The sequence below is a fragment of the Lemur catta genome, chromosome 15 (genome assembly GCF_020740605.2).
Source record: "Lemur catta isolate mLemCat1 chromosome 15, mLemCat1.pri, whole genome shotgun sequence".
Taxonomy (NCBI): domain Eukaryota; kingdom Metazoa; phylum Chordata; class Mammalia; order Primates; family Lemuridae; genus Lemur; species Lemur catta.
The window spans coordinates 11,226,532-11,248,620 of record NC_059142.1 but is presented as its reverse complement, the minus strand read 5'-3'; the positions used below and the strand labels follow the sequence as shown (position 1 = coordinate 11,248,620).

At 47.5% G+C, this 22,089-nt stretch overlaps 1 protein-coding gene across 6 annotated transcripts in view; it reads left to right on the top strand.

The window, feature by feature from the left end:
- The window catches only part of PIK3R6 (phosphoinositide-3-kinase regulatory subunit 6), a 55,492-nt gene that overhangs the window by 9,460 nt on the left and 23,943 nt on the right, over positions 1-22,089 (top strand). For 2 of the 6 annotated variants that reach the window (XM_045570242.1, XM_045570240.1), the window contains exons 2-9: positions 757-839; positions 7,223-7,325; positions 11,793-11,876; positions 13,496-13,564; positions 14,442-14,574; positions 14,745-14,814; positions 15,885-16,068; positions 20,557-20,719. In XM_045570242.1, the coding sequence (XP_045426198.1) occupies positions 793-839; positions 7,223-7,325; positions 11,793-11,876; positions 13,496-13,564; positions 14,442-14,574; positions 14,745-14,814; positions 15,885-16,068; positions 20,557-20,719 (853 nt within the window). In that variant the 5' untranslated portion in view covers positions 757-792. The other 4 variants (XM_045570241.1, XM_045570246.1, XM_045570245.1 and 1 more) reach the window with 4 other exon arrangements.

Sequence of the window (22,089 nt, the reverse complement as noted above, 5' to 3'; positions counted from 1 at the left end):
CACTGCTTATGGGTAAATGATATCATTTTTTTGGTGTAGTTTAGTGTGTATCATTAGAAGACGAGACTTTATATACACACGCATAAAAATAAGTCCAAGTAAAATTGGGAAAATCTGAATAAAATCATATCAATGTCAATGTCCTGGTTATGACACAGTATTATAGTTTTTCAGGACTGGGGAGAAACTGGGTAAAGGGTACATAGGATCTCTCTGTATTATTTCTTACAATTGCATGTGAATCTACAATTATCTCAAAATTAAAAGTTTAATTTAAAAAAGAGCTAAGGACTCTTTTTTTCCAAATATAACTATAATACTGTTATCATCCTCTCCCAAAATTTCTGTGGTGTTCAAATAGCCAACTGCCTCTAACGTAATAAATGCAACTGGAAAATTTTTGTAATGGTTTGAATTGGGAGCTAAACAAGGCTCCAATATTACCATTGGTTGCTCATATTCCTTAAGCCCCTTGTCATCCATAGGCCCCTGTCCCTGCCATTTACCTTCCTGTCTCCCCTTAACACCCATCTCTACCTTCCTTGCAACTTAGAATTTTGTCCAGTCTGCATTTTGAAGATTGCATCCTGGTAGTGCGCTTCAGCATGTTCTGTGTTTCCTAGAAATTGGTCATTACATATAGAGGCTCATTTGCTTTTAGAATATATAAAACATGCACAGATTTTTTAAAAATTACCATGGTACTACAAGGGTATGTGTTGAAAAGTCAGTCACCTTCCTGCCCTGGTTCCTCAGGTGTCTTCCCAGAGGCAGCTGCTGTGTTGCCTGTGAATGATCTCATTTCATGAAGCTGTGAGAGCCCCACGGAATGTGCTAAGGTAGGCTCTTACTTTCGAGCATACAGAGGCCATGTACTGCCCTGCCCCCGCCCCCGCCCCCACCGCTTTTTGGGTAAATTCTAGAATTGGTAAAACCTATAAATGCATATAAGCATGTGATTCCAGTTCCAAATTAAGGTGTGGGCCTTTCCTTTTTTCTTTTGATTCTTTACATTGTTATTTTTTTAATTTACATATAGTAAAATCTACTATTTTTGCTTTACAGTTCTGTGAGTTTTATCACATGTATAGATTTATGTGGCCATCACCACAATCAGGATACAGAGCAGTTTCGTCATCCCAGAAAGTTCTCTCTTGCCCCTCTGTAGTCAACCCCTCTCCCAGCCCCTCATAACACTGGTCTGTTTTTTGATCCTGTATTTTTTCCTTTTCTAGAATGTCATACAAATGAAAGCATACAGCACGTGACCTTTAGAGTCCCGCTGCTTTTACTCAGCATAATGTCTTTGAAATTGATGCATGTTGTTATACTAGTTCTCGTTTTATTGATGAGCGCTGCATTACGTGGATGGATCACAGTTTGTTTACCCTTCACCCACTGAAGGCATTTGGGCTGTTGCCAGTTTGGGAATTATGGACAAATTATGAATAAAGCTGCTATACATATCCATGAGCAGGTGTTTGTGTGAACATCAGCTTTCATTTCTCTAGAGGAAATAGAGATTTCTCTAGAGGATTAGGATTACAGGATCATATAGTAAGTCATGTTTAACTTTATGAGAAATCCCCAAACCATTTTCCAGAATGGCTGTGCCATTTTGCATTCTCACCAGTAATATATGAGAGTTCCAATTTTTCCATGTGCTCTTCAGCATTTTCTATTATCCATTTTAAAATCTTATAGGTATTAATATATAGTGACATCTCGTGGTTTTCATCTGCCTTTCCTGAACTGCTAATAACATTGGGCATGTTTTCATGTGCTCATTTGTCATGCACATATCTTTTTTGGTAAAGTATCTATTTAGATATTCTGCCCATTTAGGGGTATTATTGGTTTTCTTACTGTTGAGTTTCGAGAGTTATTTATCTTAAATCTAAGTTCTTCGTCAGATGTGATTTGCAAATATCTTCTCCAAGTCTCTACTTTGTCTTTTCATTTTTTTAAAGGTGTCTGTCATACAACAAAAGTTTTAAATTTTGATAAAGTCCAATTTATCAATTTTTTAATGGATCATGCTTTTGGTATTATATCTAAGAACTCTTTCCCTAACATAAGGTCACAAAGATTTTCTCCTACATTTTCTTCTAAAAGTTTATAGTTTTGAATTTTACATTCTAATCTATAATCCATTGTGAGTTCATTTTTATATGAGGTGTGGGATTTAATTCAAGTTGGACTTTTATGCATATTAATGATCAATTGTTCCAACGCCATTTGTTGAAAAGACTCTCCTTTCTCCATTGATTTGCCTTTGCAACTTTGTCAAAAATCAATTGCCCATATCTGCGTGGGTCTACTTCTGGACTCTGTTCTGTTCCATTGATCTGTGTGTCTAGCCCTTCACCAATAACTTTATTGTAATTCGTAAATAAGCAGTTTGAGTCCTCAAAGATTATTCCTCTCAAAATTGTTTGGCTATTCCGGTTCCTTTGCCTGTCCCCTATACATTTTACAATCTACTTGTATGTATTTACCAAAAAAAAAATTCTGCTTGTATTTTTTCAAAATTACATTAAATCTATGAATTAGTCTGGAGTGAGTTGGCATCTTAAGCATATTAGGTTTTCCACACCATGAACACATGTGTGTTGCTCCATTTATTTAGATCGTCTCTGATTTACTTAATCAGCATTTTGTAGTTTTCATTGTACAGAGCCATTGTAACATGGTTTGTTAGATTTATCCCTAAGTATATCTTTTGTTTTTTAAATTTTGGAGTTATCATAGATGGTATTGTGTTTCATATTTTGGTTTTCAATTGTTCATTGTTAGTATATAGAAATATGGCTGATGTTGTATGTTGACCTTGTATCTTGTGACCCTGCTAAACTCACTTACTAGTTCCAAGAGATCTTTTTGTAGATTCTTTGGGATTTTCTATGTAGACATGTCACCTGCCAGTAAGGTCATATTATTTGCAAATAGTTTTATTTCTTCCTTTCCAATATGTATACCTCTTTTCCCCCTTATTACACTGGCTAGAACTCCCAAAATCATGTTGAATGGGAGTGGTGAGAATGGCTGTCCTTGCATTTTCCTAATTTTTGAGGTGAAACATTCAGCCTTTCACCATTAAGTATGTTAGCTGTGGGGTTGTTGTAATTGTTATTGTTATTGTTTGCAGATGACCTTTATCAGGTTAATAAAGTTCCCTTATATTCCTAATTTGCTGTAAGTTTTTCTCATTACCAAGTGTTGAAATTTGTCAAGTGCTTTTACTGCATTGATTGATGTGATCATATGCTTTTTACTTTTTAGTCTTTAATATGGTGGATAACATTGATTGATTTTCAAATATTGGACTAGCCTTGCAGCCCTGGGATGAACTCATCAGGTCTTTGTGCATTATTCTTTTTCTATATTGTTGGACTTGAGTTTTCCATGTATGTTCATTAGAGATATTGGTCTATTTTCTTGTCTTGTATTCTCTTTATCTTGTTTTGGTATCAGGGTAATGCTGGACTCATAAAATGAGTTGGGAAGTGTTCCCTTCTCTTTTATTTTCTGAGCCCATGGATTATTTAGAGATACGTTGTTTAATACCCAAGTATTTGAATATTTTCTAGTTATCTTTCTTGATTTCAAGTGTAATTTTGTTATGGTCAGCAAACTTACTTTGTATGACTTAAAGTATTTTAAATTTGGTAAGGTTTGTTCTATAACCCAGGATATGGGTTATGTGCACTTGAATGTTTCATGTGCACTTGAAAAGAATTTGTATGCTGCTGTTGTTGTGTATAGTATTCTACAAATGTCAGTTAAATTCAGTTGGTTGATGGTATTATTCAGTTTTTCTACATCCTTGCTGATTTTCCGTCTACTTGTTCTGTTAATTACTGAGGACTGTTAAAATCGCCAACTATAATTGGAGATTTTTTTCACTTATCCTTTAGTTCTACTAGTTTTTCCTTCATGTACTTTGAAACCCTATTGTTAGGTACATACACATCTAGGACTGTTATATCTTCATAAATTGACTCTTTTATCATTGCATAATGTCCCTCTTTATTTATGGTAATTTCCTTGCTCTGAAATGTGCTTTGCCTCTTATCAATATAGCCACTTCAGACTTCTTTTGATTTGTGTTTGCCTGGTATATCTTTTTGCTTTTAACTTATCTATGTCATATTTAAAGTAAGTTTGTTGTAGACAGCATAGAGTTGATTCCTCTTCCCTTTATTAGCCATCCTAACAATCTCGTCTAAATTGGTGTGCTTAGACCATTTACATTTAATGTAAGTATTGATATGTTGGGATTCAGGTCTACCATTTTATTATTCATTTCATTTGTTCTGGTTTTGTTGTTGTTGTTGTTGTTCCCCTAATAAAAGGAAAGAGCAATACGGATTCTTCCCATGCTCTTGGGACCACAGTTCCCAAGGGCATGGAAAGTTAGAGAGAAGTTTTCTTTCCTCAGGATTTTAGGCACCTGCATAGCTCCTGCCTTCATCACTGCTGCTGCCACTGCTGTCATAAGATTGCTTGGGGCTACAGCAGGAGAAAATGGAAAAAGGGAGGAGGTTTCCCCATCTCCCTAGTCTTTAAGGGGCCTTTTTCTGCTCCTCAGACCAGAAGAGAGCGCTTTTCTTTGACCTCTGCCTCCCCTCAGTGGGAGTAAGTATGAGCGTGGCTTTGTATCCAGGATGAGATATAACAGAGGGGGGGAAACAGAAAATCCTTTGCCAGATTGTTCTTACTGTAAGTTCTGGTTTCCTTCCACATTGCCTGCAACCATTTACTTTTCAGAATCCTCAAATAGCTGGTCCGTGCATACTATTCAGAGTCTTTAGTTGTATTTACTGGGAGAGTTACAGTGGAGTGTACTTATTCCATCTTTACTAGAACCAGAAACTCGAAGGTCACATTTTGATGTTTGTTTTTCCTGACTTTTATTCAATACATATATGCAAATTTATACTTAAAATTAAGGTTAGAAATATGTTAACTATTTTGTTACCTACTGTTTAAAATGAATACTTTGGAAAATCTTCTGAATCCAGTAAATCTAGATATACATCATCATTTTATGACTGCATAGTATTCTATTGCACAGATTAATTCATTTAATTGACATCTTATAATCATGCCTTTAAGTTTCTTCTGGTTTGCCTCCATTATTAACAATGTTTTAACACATATTGTTGTACATACCCTTTATCCACTTGTCCAATATTTTCCTTAGGATAAGTTCTTAGAAGTGAAATTGCTTTGACAAGAAGTATGAACATTTTGAATTTTGATGCTTACTGCCCAGCTACCCTCCAGAAATGCTATGCCAATTTCCCTTCTTGCCAACTTGGTATGACAGAACATTTTCTCATATCCTTGCCTATATTGGATGTCATTATTTTTTCTAATCTTTGCCAATGGTATCTCACATTTTGATATTCATTTCTATGATTATCAATAGGCTAAAATTATTTATAGTACATTATAATTTCAATACATTGCTGAATACCATTTGTTGATATTTATTTTTTTAATTTTGCATCAATATTTATAGATGAGTCTAATCTATTTTTTGGTAAAATATGCGTAATATAAAATTTGCCATTTTACAATTTTTAAGTGTACAATCCAGCAGCATTAAGTACATTCATAATGTTGTGCAACCATAACCACTATCCATTTCCAGAGCTTTTCTATCATCCCAAACAGAAAGTCTGTACCCATTAAACAATTACTCTTCATTCTCCCTCTCCCAACCCCCATAGCCTCTATTATACTTGCCGTTCCTATCTCTGTGAATTTGCCTATTCTAGGTACCTCATATAAATGAAATAATATATTTGTCCTTTTATGTCTGATTTATTTCACTCAGCATAATATTTTCAAAGTTTATCCACGATGTAGCATGTATCAGAATTTTATTCCTTTTTATGGTTGAATAACTTTCCTTTATATGTATATATCATATTTTGTTTTTCCATTCATTGTTGTTCTGTTGATGGACAATTGAGTTGTTTTTACCTTTTTGCTATTTTGAATAATGTTTCTGTGAACACTGATACACAAGTATCTGTTTGAGTTCCTATTTTCAATTCTTTTGGGTATTTACCTAAAAGTGGAATCGCTAGATCATATGGTAATTCTATGTTTAACTTTTTTGAGGAAACTGCCATACCATTTTCCATAGTAAAGACACCATTTTGAATTCCCAGCAGCAATGCATCAGGGCTTCAATTTCTCCACATCCTTGCCAACACTTGCTATTTTCTGTTTTTTGTTTGTTGGTTGGTTGGTTGTTTTGTTGTTTTTTTTTTTTTATAATAGCCATTCCAGTAGGTGTGAAGTGCTTGATCTATTTTTTTTAACTACCTTTATTAGGTTTTGGTATCAAAGTTAAGCTGGCTTTGTCCAATAAACTGAAAATCTTTCCTTTTTCTCTATGTTTTGGAGCAGTTTAAATAACAAAGATATTTTCTTTACTCTGTGGGTTTGTAAGAACTTAACAGATGAACCATCTGGGCCAGACACCATTTTTTTAGAGCTAGTTCTTTGACAACTTTCTCTATTTCCTCACTGGTTACTTATATAAGCAATTTTTCTAACTCTTCTAGAGCCTTTGAGTCATTTTTACTTTCCTAGAAAAACCAGTATGATATAGAGGACTCAGATTTTCTTTTTTGCTATCAATAAATATATATGATATTTATCATTTCTAATATTGTCTCTTTGTTCTCTCTTTTTAGATTAGCTTCCCCAGGTATATGTTTGTTTGTTTTCTCTCCAAAGAACAAGCTCTTGGATTTGTCTGGAGTTCCTCTGCTTCTCAGCCACTGGGGTGACTGTTTGGAGAACAGACTTGGGAGCACCCCCTGCTCGGGTCACAGTCGGGCAGCCTGGGGTCGTGATTGCGGGCAGGGATCTAGAGCCCAATAGTCTGAGTTCAAGTTCTCATTCCTTTCCTTACTACCTTTTTGACCTCGAATAGTCATTTAACCTCTTTGTGTTTCAGTTTCCCCATCTGTAGAATGGAGGGTGGGGGAATTCTACCTACCTCATACGCTTAATGCTAATATTAAAGAGTTGGTATTGAGGGCCCAGCACACAGTAAGCACTATATAAGTACTTCTTAAATAAATCTAGACTTCCCTCCAGCATGCTAGAAGCCTGGATGCCCTAGGAACTTCTCCATTTCCCAAATATACTTTCTGCATCTTCCCACCCCTTACACTAACTGCCTCCTATTTTGCAGAACCACCTCTGTGCAGAAGAACAACCACTTTGCTTTCCATTCTGCCACCTTGAGACAACCACATCCTCCTCACGCTCCCCACAGGCTCCCATGGAGAGCTCAGGTCAGTGTGTGTTGGGGGGCAGGGTCTAGTGGGCCTGCTGCTCAGCAGGGGGGGCCCTCATGCGGGTGAGTGTGCCCCACGGCTGGCAGGACCCCTGCACCCAGCCAGGCATCTCGAGAGACGGACATCCACACACGTGCAGGTCACTGAGCTGGAGGACGGGAATAATGACAAGAACAGCCGAGATTTATTACCAAACACTTGTGATTATTTAACAAAAACCTATATATTAATAGCACTTATACTGTACCAAGGAGTGAAAAAAACACTTGATAAATATTAACTTGTTTAGCCTTTTTTTTTTTTTTTTTTTTGAGACAGGGTCTCACGCTGTCTCCCTGGCTAGAGTGCCGTGACGTCACTGTAGCTCACGGCAGCCTCACACTCCTGGGCTCAAGGGATCCTTCCACCTTGGCCTCCCAAAGTGCTAGGATTACAGGCATGAGCCACCATGCCTGGCTTCATTTAGTTCTTCATAACAACCCCATAAGATAGGTATTACTACTCTCATTTTACAGAAAGGGAAACTGAGGCATGGCAAGGCCAGGTACTTTTCCCAAGGTCACATAGATATTGTACGGTCAAATTAGGCTTGGAACCCGACAATCTAGCTCCAGTGTCTGGGCGCTTAATGATTTCACTATGGATTGCCTCATGCAAATGCCAGAAGGATTCTGTGGGGTAGGAACATCACTATGGTTATCCTTGTTTTCCTGAAAAGGAAACTGAGGCTCAGAGAGGTTAGGTAATTTGCTTAAAGCCACATGGCTAGTAAGTGGCAAAGCCTACACTCTTCACCCTATATCAATCTTGGACAGCAAGGAGGATGACCCTGCCTCCCAAGATTTGTCATCTAAGAGACCACACTGTAGGCCACCAGGCAGAGACTCTAATGCCCTTGAAGATCCCTGTCCTGGAGAAGGAGAGGGGACCCCCAAGACAGGGTCAGCTGCCTGGTTGTTACGATCCCCTCAACACAGATCCTTCCTACACACTGTCCATCCTCAGAGCCTCATCCAATCACAAGTAGCTCCACTGGGTCAGGCAACCCCAGTGAATCCCAGTCTGGCAGTATTTTGGGTTCTCTGTAACCCGCTGGCATTTGGGGTGGGAGGCCAGGAGTTGCGCAGCCCTGCGTAAAACCTCCTAAATATGGTCATGGGCCATGGAACAATGTTTTGGCCAATAACAGACCTAATATACAATAGTGGTCACAGAAGATTATAACACCATATTTTTGCTGGACCTTTTCTATGTTTAGGTATGTTTAGTTACACAAATACTTACCCTTCTGTTACAATTGCCTACCGCATTCAGTACAATGACCTGCTGCACAGGTTTGTAGCCTGGAGCAATAGGCCAAACCACACAGCCTCACGTGTAGTCGGCTACACCCTCTGGGTTTGTGTCCGTACACTCCATGATGCTCACACAACGATGAAATTGCCTAACGATGCACTTCTTAGAAGGTATCCTTTTTGTTAAGCAACACGTAACTATTTTAAAGCCAATTTACTTGGCACTCACTTTAATTATAGCAATACATATATGCTACGCTGTCTTTCAGCAAGACGGGTATTCCAGTAAAGGTTCTTTGCATACAAGCAATGGAAACTGATATGGCTAATCTAATTTCAGAAAAACAAAGGGGCCAAGCATCAAAGGAAGGGCTGAAGCACCAGACACCAGAAAGGCAGGTGACAGGGCAGACCTGCCACCAGGACAAAGAGAGGCAGACGGTGCCCTTGAGAGCACACCAGGCGTTCTTCCCTCCTTGAGCCGCTGCATAAACCTCTGAGAGAGAGAGAGACCTTGGCCAGCTTGGTCCTGTGCCCACACTGAAGCCAGAGCACAGTAGGGCACCCGGGTCATAGCCCCATCAAGATTGCAGTGAGCAGGGAGGGACACTGGGCAGGTGAAACCACCGACATCCATGCCCAAAGGTGTGACAGATGACACCCAAATCCAGTGGGTGAGAGGACACACCCCCAAAGTGGGGACTTGCCTTGGTAGCTGCGATAGGGACTTCTCCCCCTGTGACCAGGACTGCAGTTGTCCTGGCCACCTGCCCACATATGATTGTGTTAACTCTCCCTCCTTCCCTCACAGTCCTCTCTAGCCCTCATCCTGGGGTTAAGAATAGGGGGACCTGGGAAGTAAAATATTTATTTTAGGGGACAGAAAAGAGCGATATTTCAAAGGCACTGGTTATTTTGCCATCCCTGCAAACAAGGACAAGACTGCGAAGGTTTCTAGAACAATCAGAGCCTTTTTACTGCACGGGGGTGGGAGGGATTCAGTGTGGGGTGGGAGAGATGCCTCTGGGTGCTGAGGTCCCTCCCCCTCCCTTTCTGCAGCGGGAGAGGCAACATGAGACAAGGGTAAGGACTCTAGACCTGGATTCTAGAAAACAGGGAGAACAGCATCTGCCCTACCACACTCACAGGGTTCTTGTCAGAATCAATTGAGATAATATGGTGGAAAACACTTGGTGTATCCAAGAGTCAGTCAGAGAACAGTAGCTCGGTAGCAACCCCAAATCTGATTAACACAACAAACGTTTATTCTCACTCACATCACAGTCCAGTCTGGGCTCCAGAAAATCATTCAGGGACTGGAGAGAGAGTATGGAGGACAGTGGAGGGGACTTAATGACAGGGCCTGCAAGTGACATGCGTCACTCCCACTGCATTCCATTGGCCAGAGCTCAGTCACATGGCTTTTAGCTAACTGCAGGGGAGTCTGGGGAAATGTAGTCTTCCTGTCTACCTGTGACAAAAATGAACCTGGTTTGACGAATGCGTAGCATTGTCTTGTCACACCTGTGGAAGACTCTGTGTGTATGCCTTTCAGGTGCTGTTTAAATGTTAGGTGGTAATAGCAATACCTAACAGTAATAGCCCACACTCCCAGATGGAGAGGAGGATAGTCATAGTGGATGTCATTTATTTATTGACTGTTCTGAGTCAACAATGACATTAGACATGCATGTCATTTATGAACAACTCTGAGACACTTGAGGCACAAGAAACATCCCATTCCTTTCTTTCAATTAATCAATTCAAAAGCAGCTTCAAGCTGTCATTTTCCAAGGTTAAGATGAAGCCCAGTATCACTCCCCACTCCTTGGGAGCCCGTGAGAAGCCCAGGGCTTACAAAGTCTGGGAGTGGGAAGTCTGTGGTCTCCAGACCACCGTGGCTGCGGCCTCCAGAACTGCTCGGCAGGGTCACATGGTCCATAGGGAGACAGGAGGGTCCTGTGGGGGACATTCTTGTGCTCTGGCAAAGGTGGCTCAGGAGACCTTAGTTGTGGCATTCAAAGGCACAGGGCTCAGTGCTTAGCTGCTGTCATCTGATCGTGGCCACCACTGGTAAGCTATGTCCCAGCCAGCCTAGTCTTCCTCATTCCCTGGAACCCCATAACCCTTGTGCCCTCACAGCGTTGGGGAATCCAACCTCCCACCTTTGGATCGGGCCACTCTGCTCTTTAGCTAAAAGCATCGGCCTTCATCCCCGTCCCTTTTAGATAATCCAGCTTGATTGGGCCAATCGGCTGGCCAGGGGTCTCAGCTCCAGGGCCTCTAGGGTCCAGGTAGAGGCTGTAGAGGAGTGAAACCAGGGCAGCAGGGACAGTGAAGAACTCGAGAAGCTGTGCCCAGCTCAAGGGGCAGCTTCTCCCGAAGAATGCACGCCCAGTGTCAACAGATTTTCAGATTTTCAAGAGATTCCAGAAACCCAAACTTTTATGCAAAATCTCCCGATTTGTAAATGTTGGCAGCTAATTTGGTTTTGTGCTGTTTGTTTTGTTTTGTTTTAAGACACTACACAAGCCCAAGCAAAACAGGTCTGCAAGCCAGATGTGGAGCAAAGCCTGAGACTTTGAACTTTGTTCTGGCTGCGCAGACTTCGGGGAAAAAACAAAGTTTATTTGAAGTTGTCTCCCAGGGCTACTGGCAACTTCTCTATTTTTCTGTGAAACATAAAAAGTTAACTCCCCTTGCAAAGCAGGGGAACCTAGGGCTCAGAAGACAAAGGCTTGGCTGCCCTTCTAATGAGGGAGAAGAGAGGACAACATGGTTGTCACAGTTGAACGTTTTTTGTGCGTAGTGCATAGCAGGAGAGAGGAGGGAAGGAACTAAGGAAGGAAGGAAGGAAACTTGTTATATATTTTTTCTAATATGCATTAAACTAGTGCATAACTATTTAGACTTTAAGATTGTTTGGGTACTACCTAAAATTATCTTGCCTACCCCCAGTGGTATACATACTGCACTTTAAACCAAGAACCCAGAAATGCCATTGGAAGAAAAGGCTGTATTCCAGCTGTGGGCTGACAGCTCTAAGTTGGTTACTTTTGTCACCTCTTGAGGCTCATAGAAGGGGTTAAAGACATTCTGGGGGGGGATGGAGGTTGGGCAAGGGGGGCCAGGTGGGCTGAGCTCCTCTCCACTCCCCACCGCTGCCCAGATGTGGAGCTGGACCTCCAGAGGAGCGTGCAGGCTGTGCTCCGGGAGCTCAGCGCCCAGGCCCCCGCCCTGCAGAGCAACCAAGGTAAGAGCCGGCAGGCGGGTGGTGGCTGCTCCCTCTGCCTCCCCTACCCCACCCCAGCCAGGTGTCTGCTCACATGTCAGAAAACGGCCCCAGCCTGGAGTTCGTGGGGTGAGGGGTTTCCAGCCAAGCCCTCTTCTTGCTGGAAATACCTAGAGCCTGAAGGACTGAGAGGGCTTCTCGGCTCCCTGGTTCAACCCTCCTGGAACTGCAGCGGAGCACATGGGGTCTGCCGCCCTCTCTCTTAACCACCTCACCTTCCCCACCTCCCTCCGCCCTCCACTGCCAAACCAAATGCCCCTCAGCACTCCAGGCTGGCTGGCGGGGCTCCTGGAACTTGGCTGGGGGTGCACGCCTGCAGACGTTGCTGCTCTGCAATGCACACGCACACACCATCCCCACTTGTGTCCCACCTGTCCTCTTTTCTGTCCTGGGAGCTCACTATCTCCAAAGGGCTACAGATCAGTATTCCCCCCAGGGGAGGAGCCCACCCAGGTGCATCTGGAACCCAGCGCTGCTGGCGGGGTCAGCCCTGTGGCTGATCAAAGACACAGGCTGGGGTTCCAGGGCTCAGGGTCCTGCTCAGAGGGGCATCCTCTAAGAGCTCCCTACCCCACCCGGTCGTGCTGGGCTCCCCTTTCTCCTGGCCCAGGCATGTGGAGATGGTCCCTGCACAAGAAGGTCGAGCGAGATCCTGGTAAGAGTCCGGCGCTGGTCCGCATTCTGCTCCGAGAACTGGAGAAGGTGGGTTCCCGGCCTCAGGGAGGCAACTGGGCTGAGAGGAAGAGAGGGGCCGACGGGCTGGGGGCTCAGTCCCGGCAGCGCTGCATCTCCCAAACTTAGTCATTTGTGGACCACCTGCGTGACTTTCACCATGGATTATACAACTCCCTCCCTGTACTTTCACATTAGCAATATTTTCTTTGCATCAATTACCATTGTTTTACGTGAATAAACACATTTCAAAAAGAAGCTGGGTGCAGTGGCAGCCTGTAGTCCCAGGTGCTCGGGAGGCTGAGGCAGGAGGATCACTTGAGCCCAGGAGCTCAAGGCTGTAGTGAGCTATGATCATGCCTGTGAATAGCCACTGCACTCCAGCCTGGCATCACCGCGAGAATTCTTCTCTTACAAAATAAAAAAGGAAAGAAACCCCATGACATGACCATAAATGGAAAACCCATATCACTTGTCAGAAATGGAAGGCACCTATAAACATAATTATATAACTATTGACGTTTTTCAAAATTATCCTTGCACCACCTAAAATTATCCTCCACACCACACAATGTTCTGTGTGCAGCTGTCAGGGAAACGCTGCGCTCAAGGGAGGCTCCAAGTGGGGGGGTTGTTTGTTGCTCTGCTGACGCTCCTGCCCGGAGTCAACGCCAGCCCTCCCCCACGGAGTTCCCTGCACCCCCCACGCCTCACAGAAGGGCTCCACGTCTGTGCTCCCTTCCTGCCCGCCCTCCGTCCAGGACAGACTGCTGCCCTTTGCCCTCCCCTTGGCTGCCCTCCACCCCATCTCCTGCCCCCCACCCCCCTCCCCCAAGACTGCCTCCTGCTGGGATGTAGGGAGCCTCCCAGCCCAGTAAATGTCACGCGATCCATCTCCTGTTTTCCAGGCAGAAAGCGAGGACCTCCGGCATGTCATCATACCCTTGCTGCATACTCTAATGTATGTGCTCACTAAGGTGAGCTGGGGGCTCAGGTCGAGGTGGTAGTGGTGACCCGCATGTGGCTGGGCCAGACACTGTCCTCTCCTCTCAGTGGACACTCAGTCCCTGCCAGGGCCAGCCTAGAAAAACCTCTTGATTGCCTGCCCCGAACTGGCTTCTAAGCACAAGCTGCATCCTTCCCCTCCCACATGGAGAGAGGACGTTGGAGAGACTATGGGGAGGTCGAGGCAGTGCGGAGAATGTACGGAGAGCCTCGAGTGGCAGGATGAGGTCTTTGGTTTGTTTGTACAAGCAACGGGAGGTGTCATAGATCCCTACACAGAGAAGAGACATGCTAAGATTTTCTAATGTCATAGAAAGTGTAATCGGGAGCTACGTGCAGTCGCAGGGGTGGGTGTGGTGGCGAGGGAGGCAGGAAGAGGAAGTCTGGCTGCTGGAGAACCCAGGGTTAGGGGCAGGGTGGGGTGCGGCTCAGGCAGAGGCAGAGGACACGGTGAGGAGGGCGCAGGGGGGCACGGGGCACCGTGAGTGGCTCAGGCCTGTGCCATGCAAGGAGGAGCCAAGCAGAAGGGACTCCAGGTTTCAGACCTGGAGAAACGCAGGAACGCAGTGCCCTGGCGGAGCAGAAGGAAGGGCCGTGGGAGGAGTTGACTTGCCAGCGGAACTTGACGTGATGAGTTTCCGTCTTGGTAACCTAAAGGACAGCAGGAAAAGGATGTCTCTCGGGTGTGCTGGGGAAGACTGGGAAGATGTGGGTTTGGAAGACAGCTGTGAGCTCAAGGCTGGCTGTCAGGCCCGACCTTCCTCCTCCTCTCCCACCCCCCACCCCACCCCCTGCCAGGACCCCTCACGACCCGGGCTCTGGGCACCCCAACTCCTCCCTCCCCTGCAGGCCACAGGTATCACGGAGCAGCTCCACCAGAGGACCTACGCCCTCTGCACGAGGTTACTGACCCTGCCCACGCCCTACTGCACCATCGCCTTGGACTGCGCCATCAGGCTGAAAACAGAGGCAGCCGTCCCAGGTGAGAGAGCTGCCTCTCTGTCTCCCGTGCGACACCTCCCGCTCCGCCCAGGGTCTTGCCTTTTTCTCCAGGAGGCTGGGGAGCTCAAAAGTCTCAGCAGCCTCTGTGCGAAGGTGGGGAATGGGAACAAGGCCTCGGGGGCTGGCTGGCTGACGTGGTGTGGTCTGCAGGGACGCTCTACCAAAGGATGGTCATCGCCGAACAGAACTTGACGAATGAACTGTATCCCTACCAGGAGAGGTGAGTGGCTCCAGAAAGGTCACTGCCTTCAGCCCCCTCAAGGTGTTAGGGACAGTGGCTGCTCGCTGCCAGGAGGACAAAAGAGGAGGTTGGACGGGGAAGAGCCCCAGCAGAGCTTCCCACCGTGACATCTGTCCATCTGTGGAGTGTGTTTGCAATTCAAGGGAGGGCGGGCCACATGGTTTTCGGGAGAGCAGCGAAAGCAGGATGGGTCTGTCTCCTTGGGTTGGATTCAGAGCTACCCTGCCCACGTGCAGAAGGTGGACAAGGCCTCGGGGCCACTCTGGGGTTCTTTTCTTCCACCTCCATCCTGCCCTCAGCCATGGTGCAGCACCAACCTGGCCAGGCAGCCAGAGGTGGCTCCGGAATGTCCACAGTGGAGTCACATAATGAAACTGGGAGGTTTTCCTCTGAGTGTGCCCAGCCCTTTAGATAAGATTGAGGAAACGTCCACTGTCCGTGTTGAGGAAAGGGGTGAGGAAGTTGGGGTTGGTACCTCCCTCCAACCGGGCACTGAAAGGCACAGCTTGGGGTTGAGGCTTGGGGCGCTGTGTTCATGACAGGTGCAGGGAGGTGAAGGGGACCCCAGGGGGCCTGGCGCTGGAGAAGTGGGGATGACACAGCTGAGTGAGGAGGAGAGAGTAGGTGAGGTTGGTTTTCTGGTGCGATAAGGGTGATGAGAGAAGATGGGATGCACTTGGGGTTCAGAGCCCCAGTTCTGGCAGGAAGGATTTAGGATCCCTCCTAGATACTGATGTGGTCACTGGGCCAGGATGCTGAGGGAGGGAACAGGATTAAGGTTGGAACTTCCTAGACACAGGATGAGGCCTGCTTTCCTGTGTGGAGACAGACGACTACAGCAGAACGGACTGGAACTGTCCCTCCAGAGGGCTGTGCATGCTTTAATTTGCCCTAGTCCCCACCACTCCCTATTGTCATCCCACTTAGAGACTTTTGAATTTGAAGCTCCTCTTTTTAGAGGAACTAAATAACTTGGGGGTGCCGCCCAGCCATCCAGTGGCCACTCTCCCAGTAGCCATCTTCATCAGTCCTGCCCCTCCTGCCCGCAGAGTGTTCCTCTTCGTGGATCCCGAGCTGGTGTCTGCCTCCGTGTGCAGCGCCCTGCTCCTGGAGATAGAGGCGGCCCAGGAGCAGCAGACACCAGAGGCCTGCATGCGCCACGTGGTCTCCCACGCCCTGCAGGCGGCTCTGGGGGAGGCCTGCCACGCGGGGGCTCTGCACAGGAAGCTGCAGGTAAATGCCCTTCCCCCGCCCCGGGTTCCAGCCCGGGTCCTTGTACATTCATGCCAGTCACTCACTCTACTTGTCCCCCCTTCTCCTGCTTTATATCACTTCCCTCCCCGCCCCCGCAAATAAAAATTCATATGCTTTTACTAAGGAAAATCTGAAAAATTCAGATAAGCTCAAGAAGAAAATAAAAATCACTCATAACTTTCGACCCAGACATAATCACAATGGACATGTTGTTATAGTTCCTTAAGAATAATGACAATAATAATGATATAAACAGTCACTGTTTATTGAACATCTATTGCATTCCGGAAGCTGTGTGAAACACTTTACATCTATCACATTTCAAAATTCTCCCCACAACATTGTGAAATGGATAAAATTATTATTATCTGCATGTACAGATGGGGATACTAAGGCACAGAGACGCTGATAACCCAGTCATGGTCACACAGAGGCAAAGTGCCTGAGCTGGGACTTGAACCCAGATCTTGCTGATGTCAAGCTTATGTTCAATTGCTTTCCAGCCTCCCCATCTCCTTTTTAACAAATTGGGACACCAAACCCAATAAACAGTTTTATTAATAGATACTGCCTATGTATGTATGCATATATATGCATCTGTGCATATTTATAGTACTTATTTTCTCATGCCATTGGAAATATGCCAGGTGGAAATATTTTCCAAGGAAAACATGTACTTCTAAAGGTTGCACAATGTTCTCTCTTATGAATGTGCTGTTATTTATTTAACCAGTCCCCCGTTCCTGTTGGTGAGCGTTTAGTCTATTCCAGCACTTATTTCCTAGCTTTCCTCTCTGGCTCAGTCTTGGTCTCTGTGTATGACCCAAGAAATCCATCAGGTTGGAGATATTCTGGCCAAGGGTTGGCACCAGATGCTGGACTTCTTGGGTGGGGGCAGGGGACCGCTGCCGGTCAGAGGTGACTTTCTGCAGTGTGGCATGGGGAAGGCTGTGGGGAGGCTGGACTGGAGGACGGCCAAGGTTCTGAGCTGCTACTCCTCAGGGATGCAGGGGGTGGCGGGCACCCAGGCTTGGGGGGGTACTCTCAAGGGTTCAGCTATCCCCTGCCTGTCCTGCCCCAGGAAGTGGGGAAATCAGTCCTTCTCCCCAGCCCATGACTCAGACCCTGCTCTGCCCATCAAAATGCACTGGACTCACTGCTCTTCCTCCTGTTGTTTTCCTCCTGGAATCCCCCGCTGTCTGAACTCTCCCTCTTGGATCCTTTCTTTGGTAAGTCCTTCCTTTTATGTACGACTACGTCCCTCCTTAAACCATGCTTATTGCTTTCTGTCATTCTCTTCTTCAAAGAGCACCTTTCCTATACCTAGGACACCGTTCCTCTGTGGTTGTCCACCTGCTTGGGCCTATCAAGAGTTCTTGACTCACTCCCCCCACCCAACCATCCTTGACTTCCACTGCTTTCATAGCATCCGCTGTAGGTGTTCACAGCACACAGCTCCATGTGGGACAATGCCCCCACACTCCACTAACTCATACCTAAGGCCTCATCTTGGTTTCAGCACACATGTATGGCCCCTAATGTCCATACTGTTCCCTCTCCCTGCATTTGGCCATGACTCTCAGGAAGGTGGGGAAGAGAGGATTTTTCCTGACTCAGCATTTATCTGCTAACTCAGCAGTTCCCACTGCCCTTCCTGCAGCTCTGATGGTTGTTTCTGGCTCACAAAATAGGCCATAGTGTAGACATCATTTTGACACAACCAAGTCAAACATGTAAGAGTGCAGATTTTTGTTTCTCGGTGATGTGGGAATAGATATACCACCCCTAAGACTCACACCATCCCCAATTTGGAGGCAGCTGGGGTTCAGGATAGGGTTAGGAATGAAGATGGGCTGGGATCGAGGGTAGCAGGAATGGGATAGGATTGAGAGATGCCAGGTCAGGAATAGGGTGGGGTTCCGGGCTAGAACTCATAGCTCTGTCGCATACATTATTTTGCAATGGAAAAAAGAAACACTGAAAGTAAAAGCTGTATTTTTTTAGGTGTAGTCGAAATATTATATCCTCCCCTCCCACCTCACTTTATCCAGAGCTCACTGCTCTGAGCCTTGATTTCTGTGTAGAGAGAATTCGGGGAAGGGGAAGAGGAGAGCAAGGAGAGATTATAGAGAAGGCATTGTTGATTTGAAATTGGAGACCCTTGGAAGCTTAGCATTAGAGGGGTCCTCACAGTCCCCTGGTACTCCCCCACTGGGTGCTGGGGCTCCTGGATATCAGCCTGGCCTGGGCTTCTCATGTTGACCACCACTCCCCACGCCCCTGAGACTCAGCCCCCCTCTCTGGAATTCTGCCTCTTGAGGCAGGTTTAGGGGTGTCATTGCCAGTCACCTGCCTGGCAGGTAGGACTTGTCTGACTGTCAGCCCACATTCTGTCTACTGAGGGCCTGGTCTGAGACCCAGAAGAGGAGTAGATTGGTCTCCCCATGTGTCCACAGGCCCAACTGACAAGGTCCCCAGACTGGGAGGTCAGCTTGGGACCCCTGTCTCTATGACCCTCTGTACTGCATTCTGGGCACTGAAGATGAGGGAGTCTCAAGGTAGGGCTGCCCCACATGAGGTCAGGGGTGCAAGGACCAAGGGAGTTTTCTTTGCTAAGCCTTGAATTCAGGGATTTCCAGAGAGACGTGGGAACCAGGCCAAGGAAGGGAGTCAGGAGACACAGCTTTGAAAGCCAGCTCTCCTGTGGGTTGGCAGTGTGACTCGAGCCAGTTGCTGCTTCTCAGGGTCCGATTTTCCTCTTGTCCACATGCCATCATTCTACTGAGCTCCAGAGTCAGCTCCGCCCACAGCCTTTCCCTATCTCGGCTCATTGCAGGTCATTCTTACGCCGCTCAGGCAAAAACCTTGGGGCAGACTCCTTCCTATTGGTTCTGCCTTCAAACATGGGCAGAATCAAGCCATCTCCCACCACCTCAACTGCCACCACGCCGGCCTCAGTGCCTCCTGGCCCCCTGCCCCCCTGCCCCTGCTGTGGCCCCCTGGCTCTGCAATCTGTTCTCCATCCTGTAGCTGCTAAGACATGAGTCAGGTCATGCCAAGCCTCCACTCTGCCATCCCCACGGCTCCCCATCTGCTGCAGAGCAGCTTCCCTGGGAAGCAGACCCCGATGAGGAAGTTTCTGTGCAGAAAGTTTACTGGGGAGCCTGCATGGGGCATGAAGGATGCAAGATGGGGCAGAGGGAGAAACAAGACTGTTATGTAGACGCTGAGTCTATGGGAAGCTCTGGAGTTGAGCTGGCTTTTTAGAAATGTCTGGAATTGGGGTGCGAGGCAAAGCTTTTCTGCCTTCACATCCACTAGGCACTGGATGTGGACTGTCCCCAGGACGGGGGCGTGCCCTTGGAGAGGTGGCTGTCTTCCACTGAGGGCGATTTTGGAGACTCAGCTCAGTGCTCCGGCTGCCAGTTCTCCCAGCAGCGGGGCTAATGAGTGCCTCAGTCCTGAAGGTGGGAATCGGGGTCACCACTACAGTAGCCACTACAGAATCTCACTCAGGGTCAAAGCTGAAGTCATTACAGTGGCTTACAAGACCCTTATGATCTGCCCTGCTCTGCATTTCCTCTCCGATCCGTCTCCTGTACTCTTCCTTTCATTTTCTCTGCTCCGGCTACACAGGCCTCCTTATTGCTCCTCGCACATGGCTCGCAAACTTGCACCCCAGGGCCTTTGCACGTGCTGCTCTCTATGCTTGGGATGTTCTCACAGATATCTGCAGCGCTCACCCCTTCACTTCCTTTGAGTCCTTACTTTGAGTCAGTTTCTCAGCTGAGGCTTCCCAGACCACACAGTCTAAATATTCAGCCCCTCCCTCAAATTCCGCATCCTCCTTCCCTGCTGTATTTTCTCTTCAGCACTTATTGTTATGTATTATACTATACATTTTACTTATTTTGTTTATCGCCTGCCCCTCCCCCTACACACACACATGCTGTGAGTTCCGTGAAGACAGGAATATCTGTCTGTTTTGTTCACTGCTGTATCCCAACACCCAGAACAGTGCCTGGCACAGAGTGAGCTGTTCTAGGCGCAGGAGACCAGACAGGAACCAAACAGACAAAATCCCTGCCTTCCTGGAATTCACATTCTAGAGGGGTGGGTGCGGAGTATTGATCCAAGTGCTTGGTGATGCTTTTGGGTTCTGGGGTGGTGGCGGCCATCTCTGCCCCTCTGGGTTACAGATGTTTCAGCCCACCAGCTGTCTCCCCAGAACAGGGTGTGAGGGGCAGAAGGGACCCCCACCTGCAGGCAGCATCGGGCAACAGCTGTGGCGGGGCAGGAGTGGGCCCTGGATGTGGGGTCCGGAAGCCTTTGCAGGAAGCTCCCTCCTGGCCTCCAGGGCAGAGGGGAGGCGCCAGGCGGGGCTGCCAGGGCCCTACGGACTTGGGTGGGAGCTGGGGTGCGTGGGTGCGGGGCTGGGCCCGAGGCTCTGACGCCGCTCTCCGACAGGCCAGCTCCCGCCGCACCCTGGAGCACTATTTCCACGCCGTGGTGGCAGCCGTGGAGCAGATGGCCGGCGAGGCCAGCCCGAGCCGGGCGGAGCATCTGGAGAGGCTGGAGGAGATTTACTGCTCGCTGCTGGGCCCGGCGGCCGCGAGGGGGCGCTGCGGCGGTAAGCGGCGCGTGGCCGGACGGGGACCCGCGAGGGGCCGGGAGGGGGCCGCGCCGCAGGGGGCGCCAGAGAGCAGCGCCCGACCGGCCGCGGGTCTGCCTGCTGCCGAGGGCGGGGCGCTTGGCCGCTCCTGGGGCCTGGGGACCGCGGGGCGGCCCGGGGACTCCGCAGGACGGGGCCGAGAAGGTGGGTGATTTGGTTATGACAGCAGCTGATACCTACAGAGCACCTGCTATGCCCCAGTTGCTGTTCTAAGCACTTTAAACATATTGCACATACCGTATGAAATCAATTTAATCCTCACAGCAAAACTTAGGCGATAGAAACGATTATTAACCCCATTTTTCAAAGGAGAAAACTGAGTTAGAAAGAGATTAAGATTCAAATCCAGGCTGTCTAGTTCTTCACCACTCTGCAGTAGTAACCAAAGGATTTGGTGGAACAAAGACCATGTACAGAGCATCTAAAATAGCAGGTGGTCAACACCATTTACACCTGGCATTGGGGCTCTTTATTCCACACACTTCCTTCCTTATTTGCACGTTTATGCAATAATGCCAGACACCGACGCGCAGCTCCATGTGGATGGGGGAATCTGAAATAGCCTAGAGAAATGTCCCCAATATGTATTTCCTGGCTGTTGTAGGATGGTTCTGATTTGGGTCCTGTTTCATGGTCGCCCAAAGTACCCGTGGAATGTGTCAGCCTACCCATCCCTGCACACACGGTCACTGATCGTGCACCTGTAGTTACAAGGCACGGGGTTAAGGACTAGAAACCGCTGGCAGAGGTCAGCGAGCCAGCCCCGGGGTTTCAACTTGGCAGCCAAAGTTAGGTGGAGGCCTCAGACGTCAGGGTGGGGTGGGCAGGACAGCCCCTGCCTACAGACTCCATCTTCTCAGCTTTCTGCTCTTTTGTTTTGCTTTGCTGTCCTGTGCTGCCTCGGATCACCACGTGGCAATGCCTGCTCGTGAAGCTAGAGCAAGCCCTGGGCCAAGCTGGCTTTGCTCCCCTTGGGTGCCACTTGCTAACACCAGTAACTCTGCAGGGACCAGGCAAGACCATATGGGCCACCCCCCACCCCAGCCACACCCGGGGGCACCTGTCTCCCACCCAGACTTGCCCTGTGCATCTTAATGACCGGCCAGCACTCTGTTGAGCCCCAGCAGCTACAGGGGGCAGTATGGGACAGTGATTATAAGCACAGTGCCATGAGTAAGAGCATGGTCTCTGGAGCCGGGCCGCCCAGGCTCCAAGCCTGGCTCTGCCACTTACTCTGTGACCTTGGGCCAGTTATTTAACCTCTCTGTGCCCCAGCTCCTTCCCTGTACAGTGAGGGTAATAATGTTACCTGTCACCTGGGGTCATTG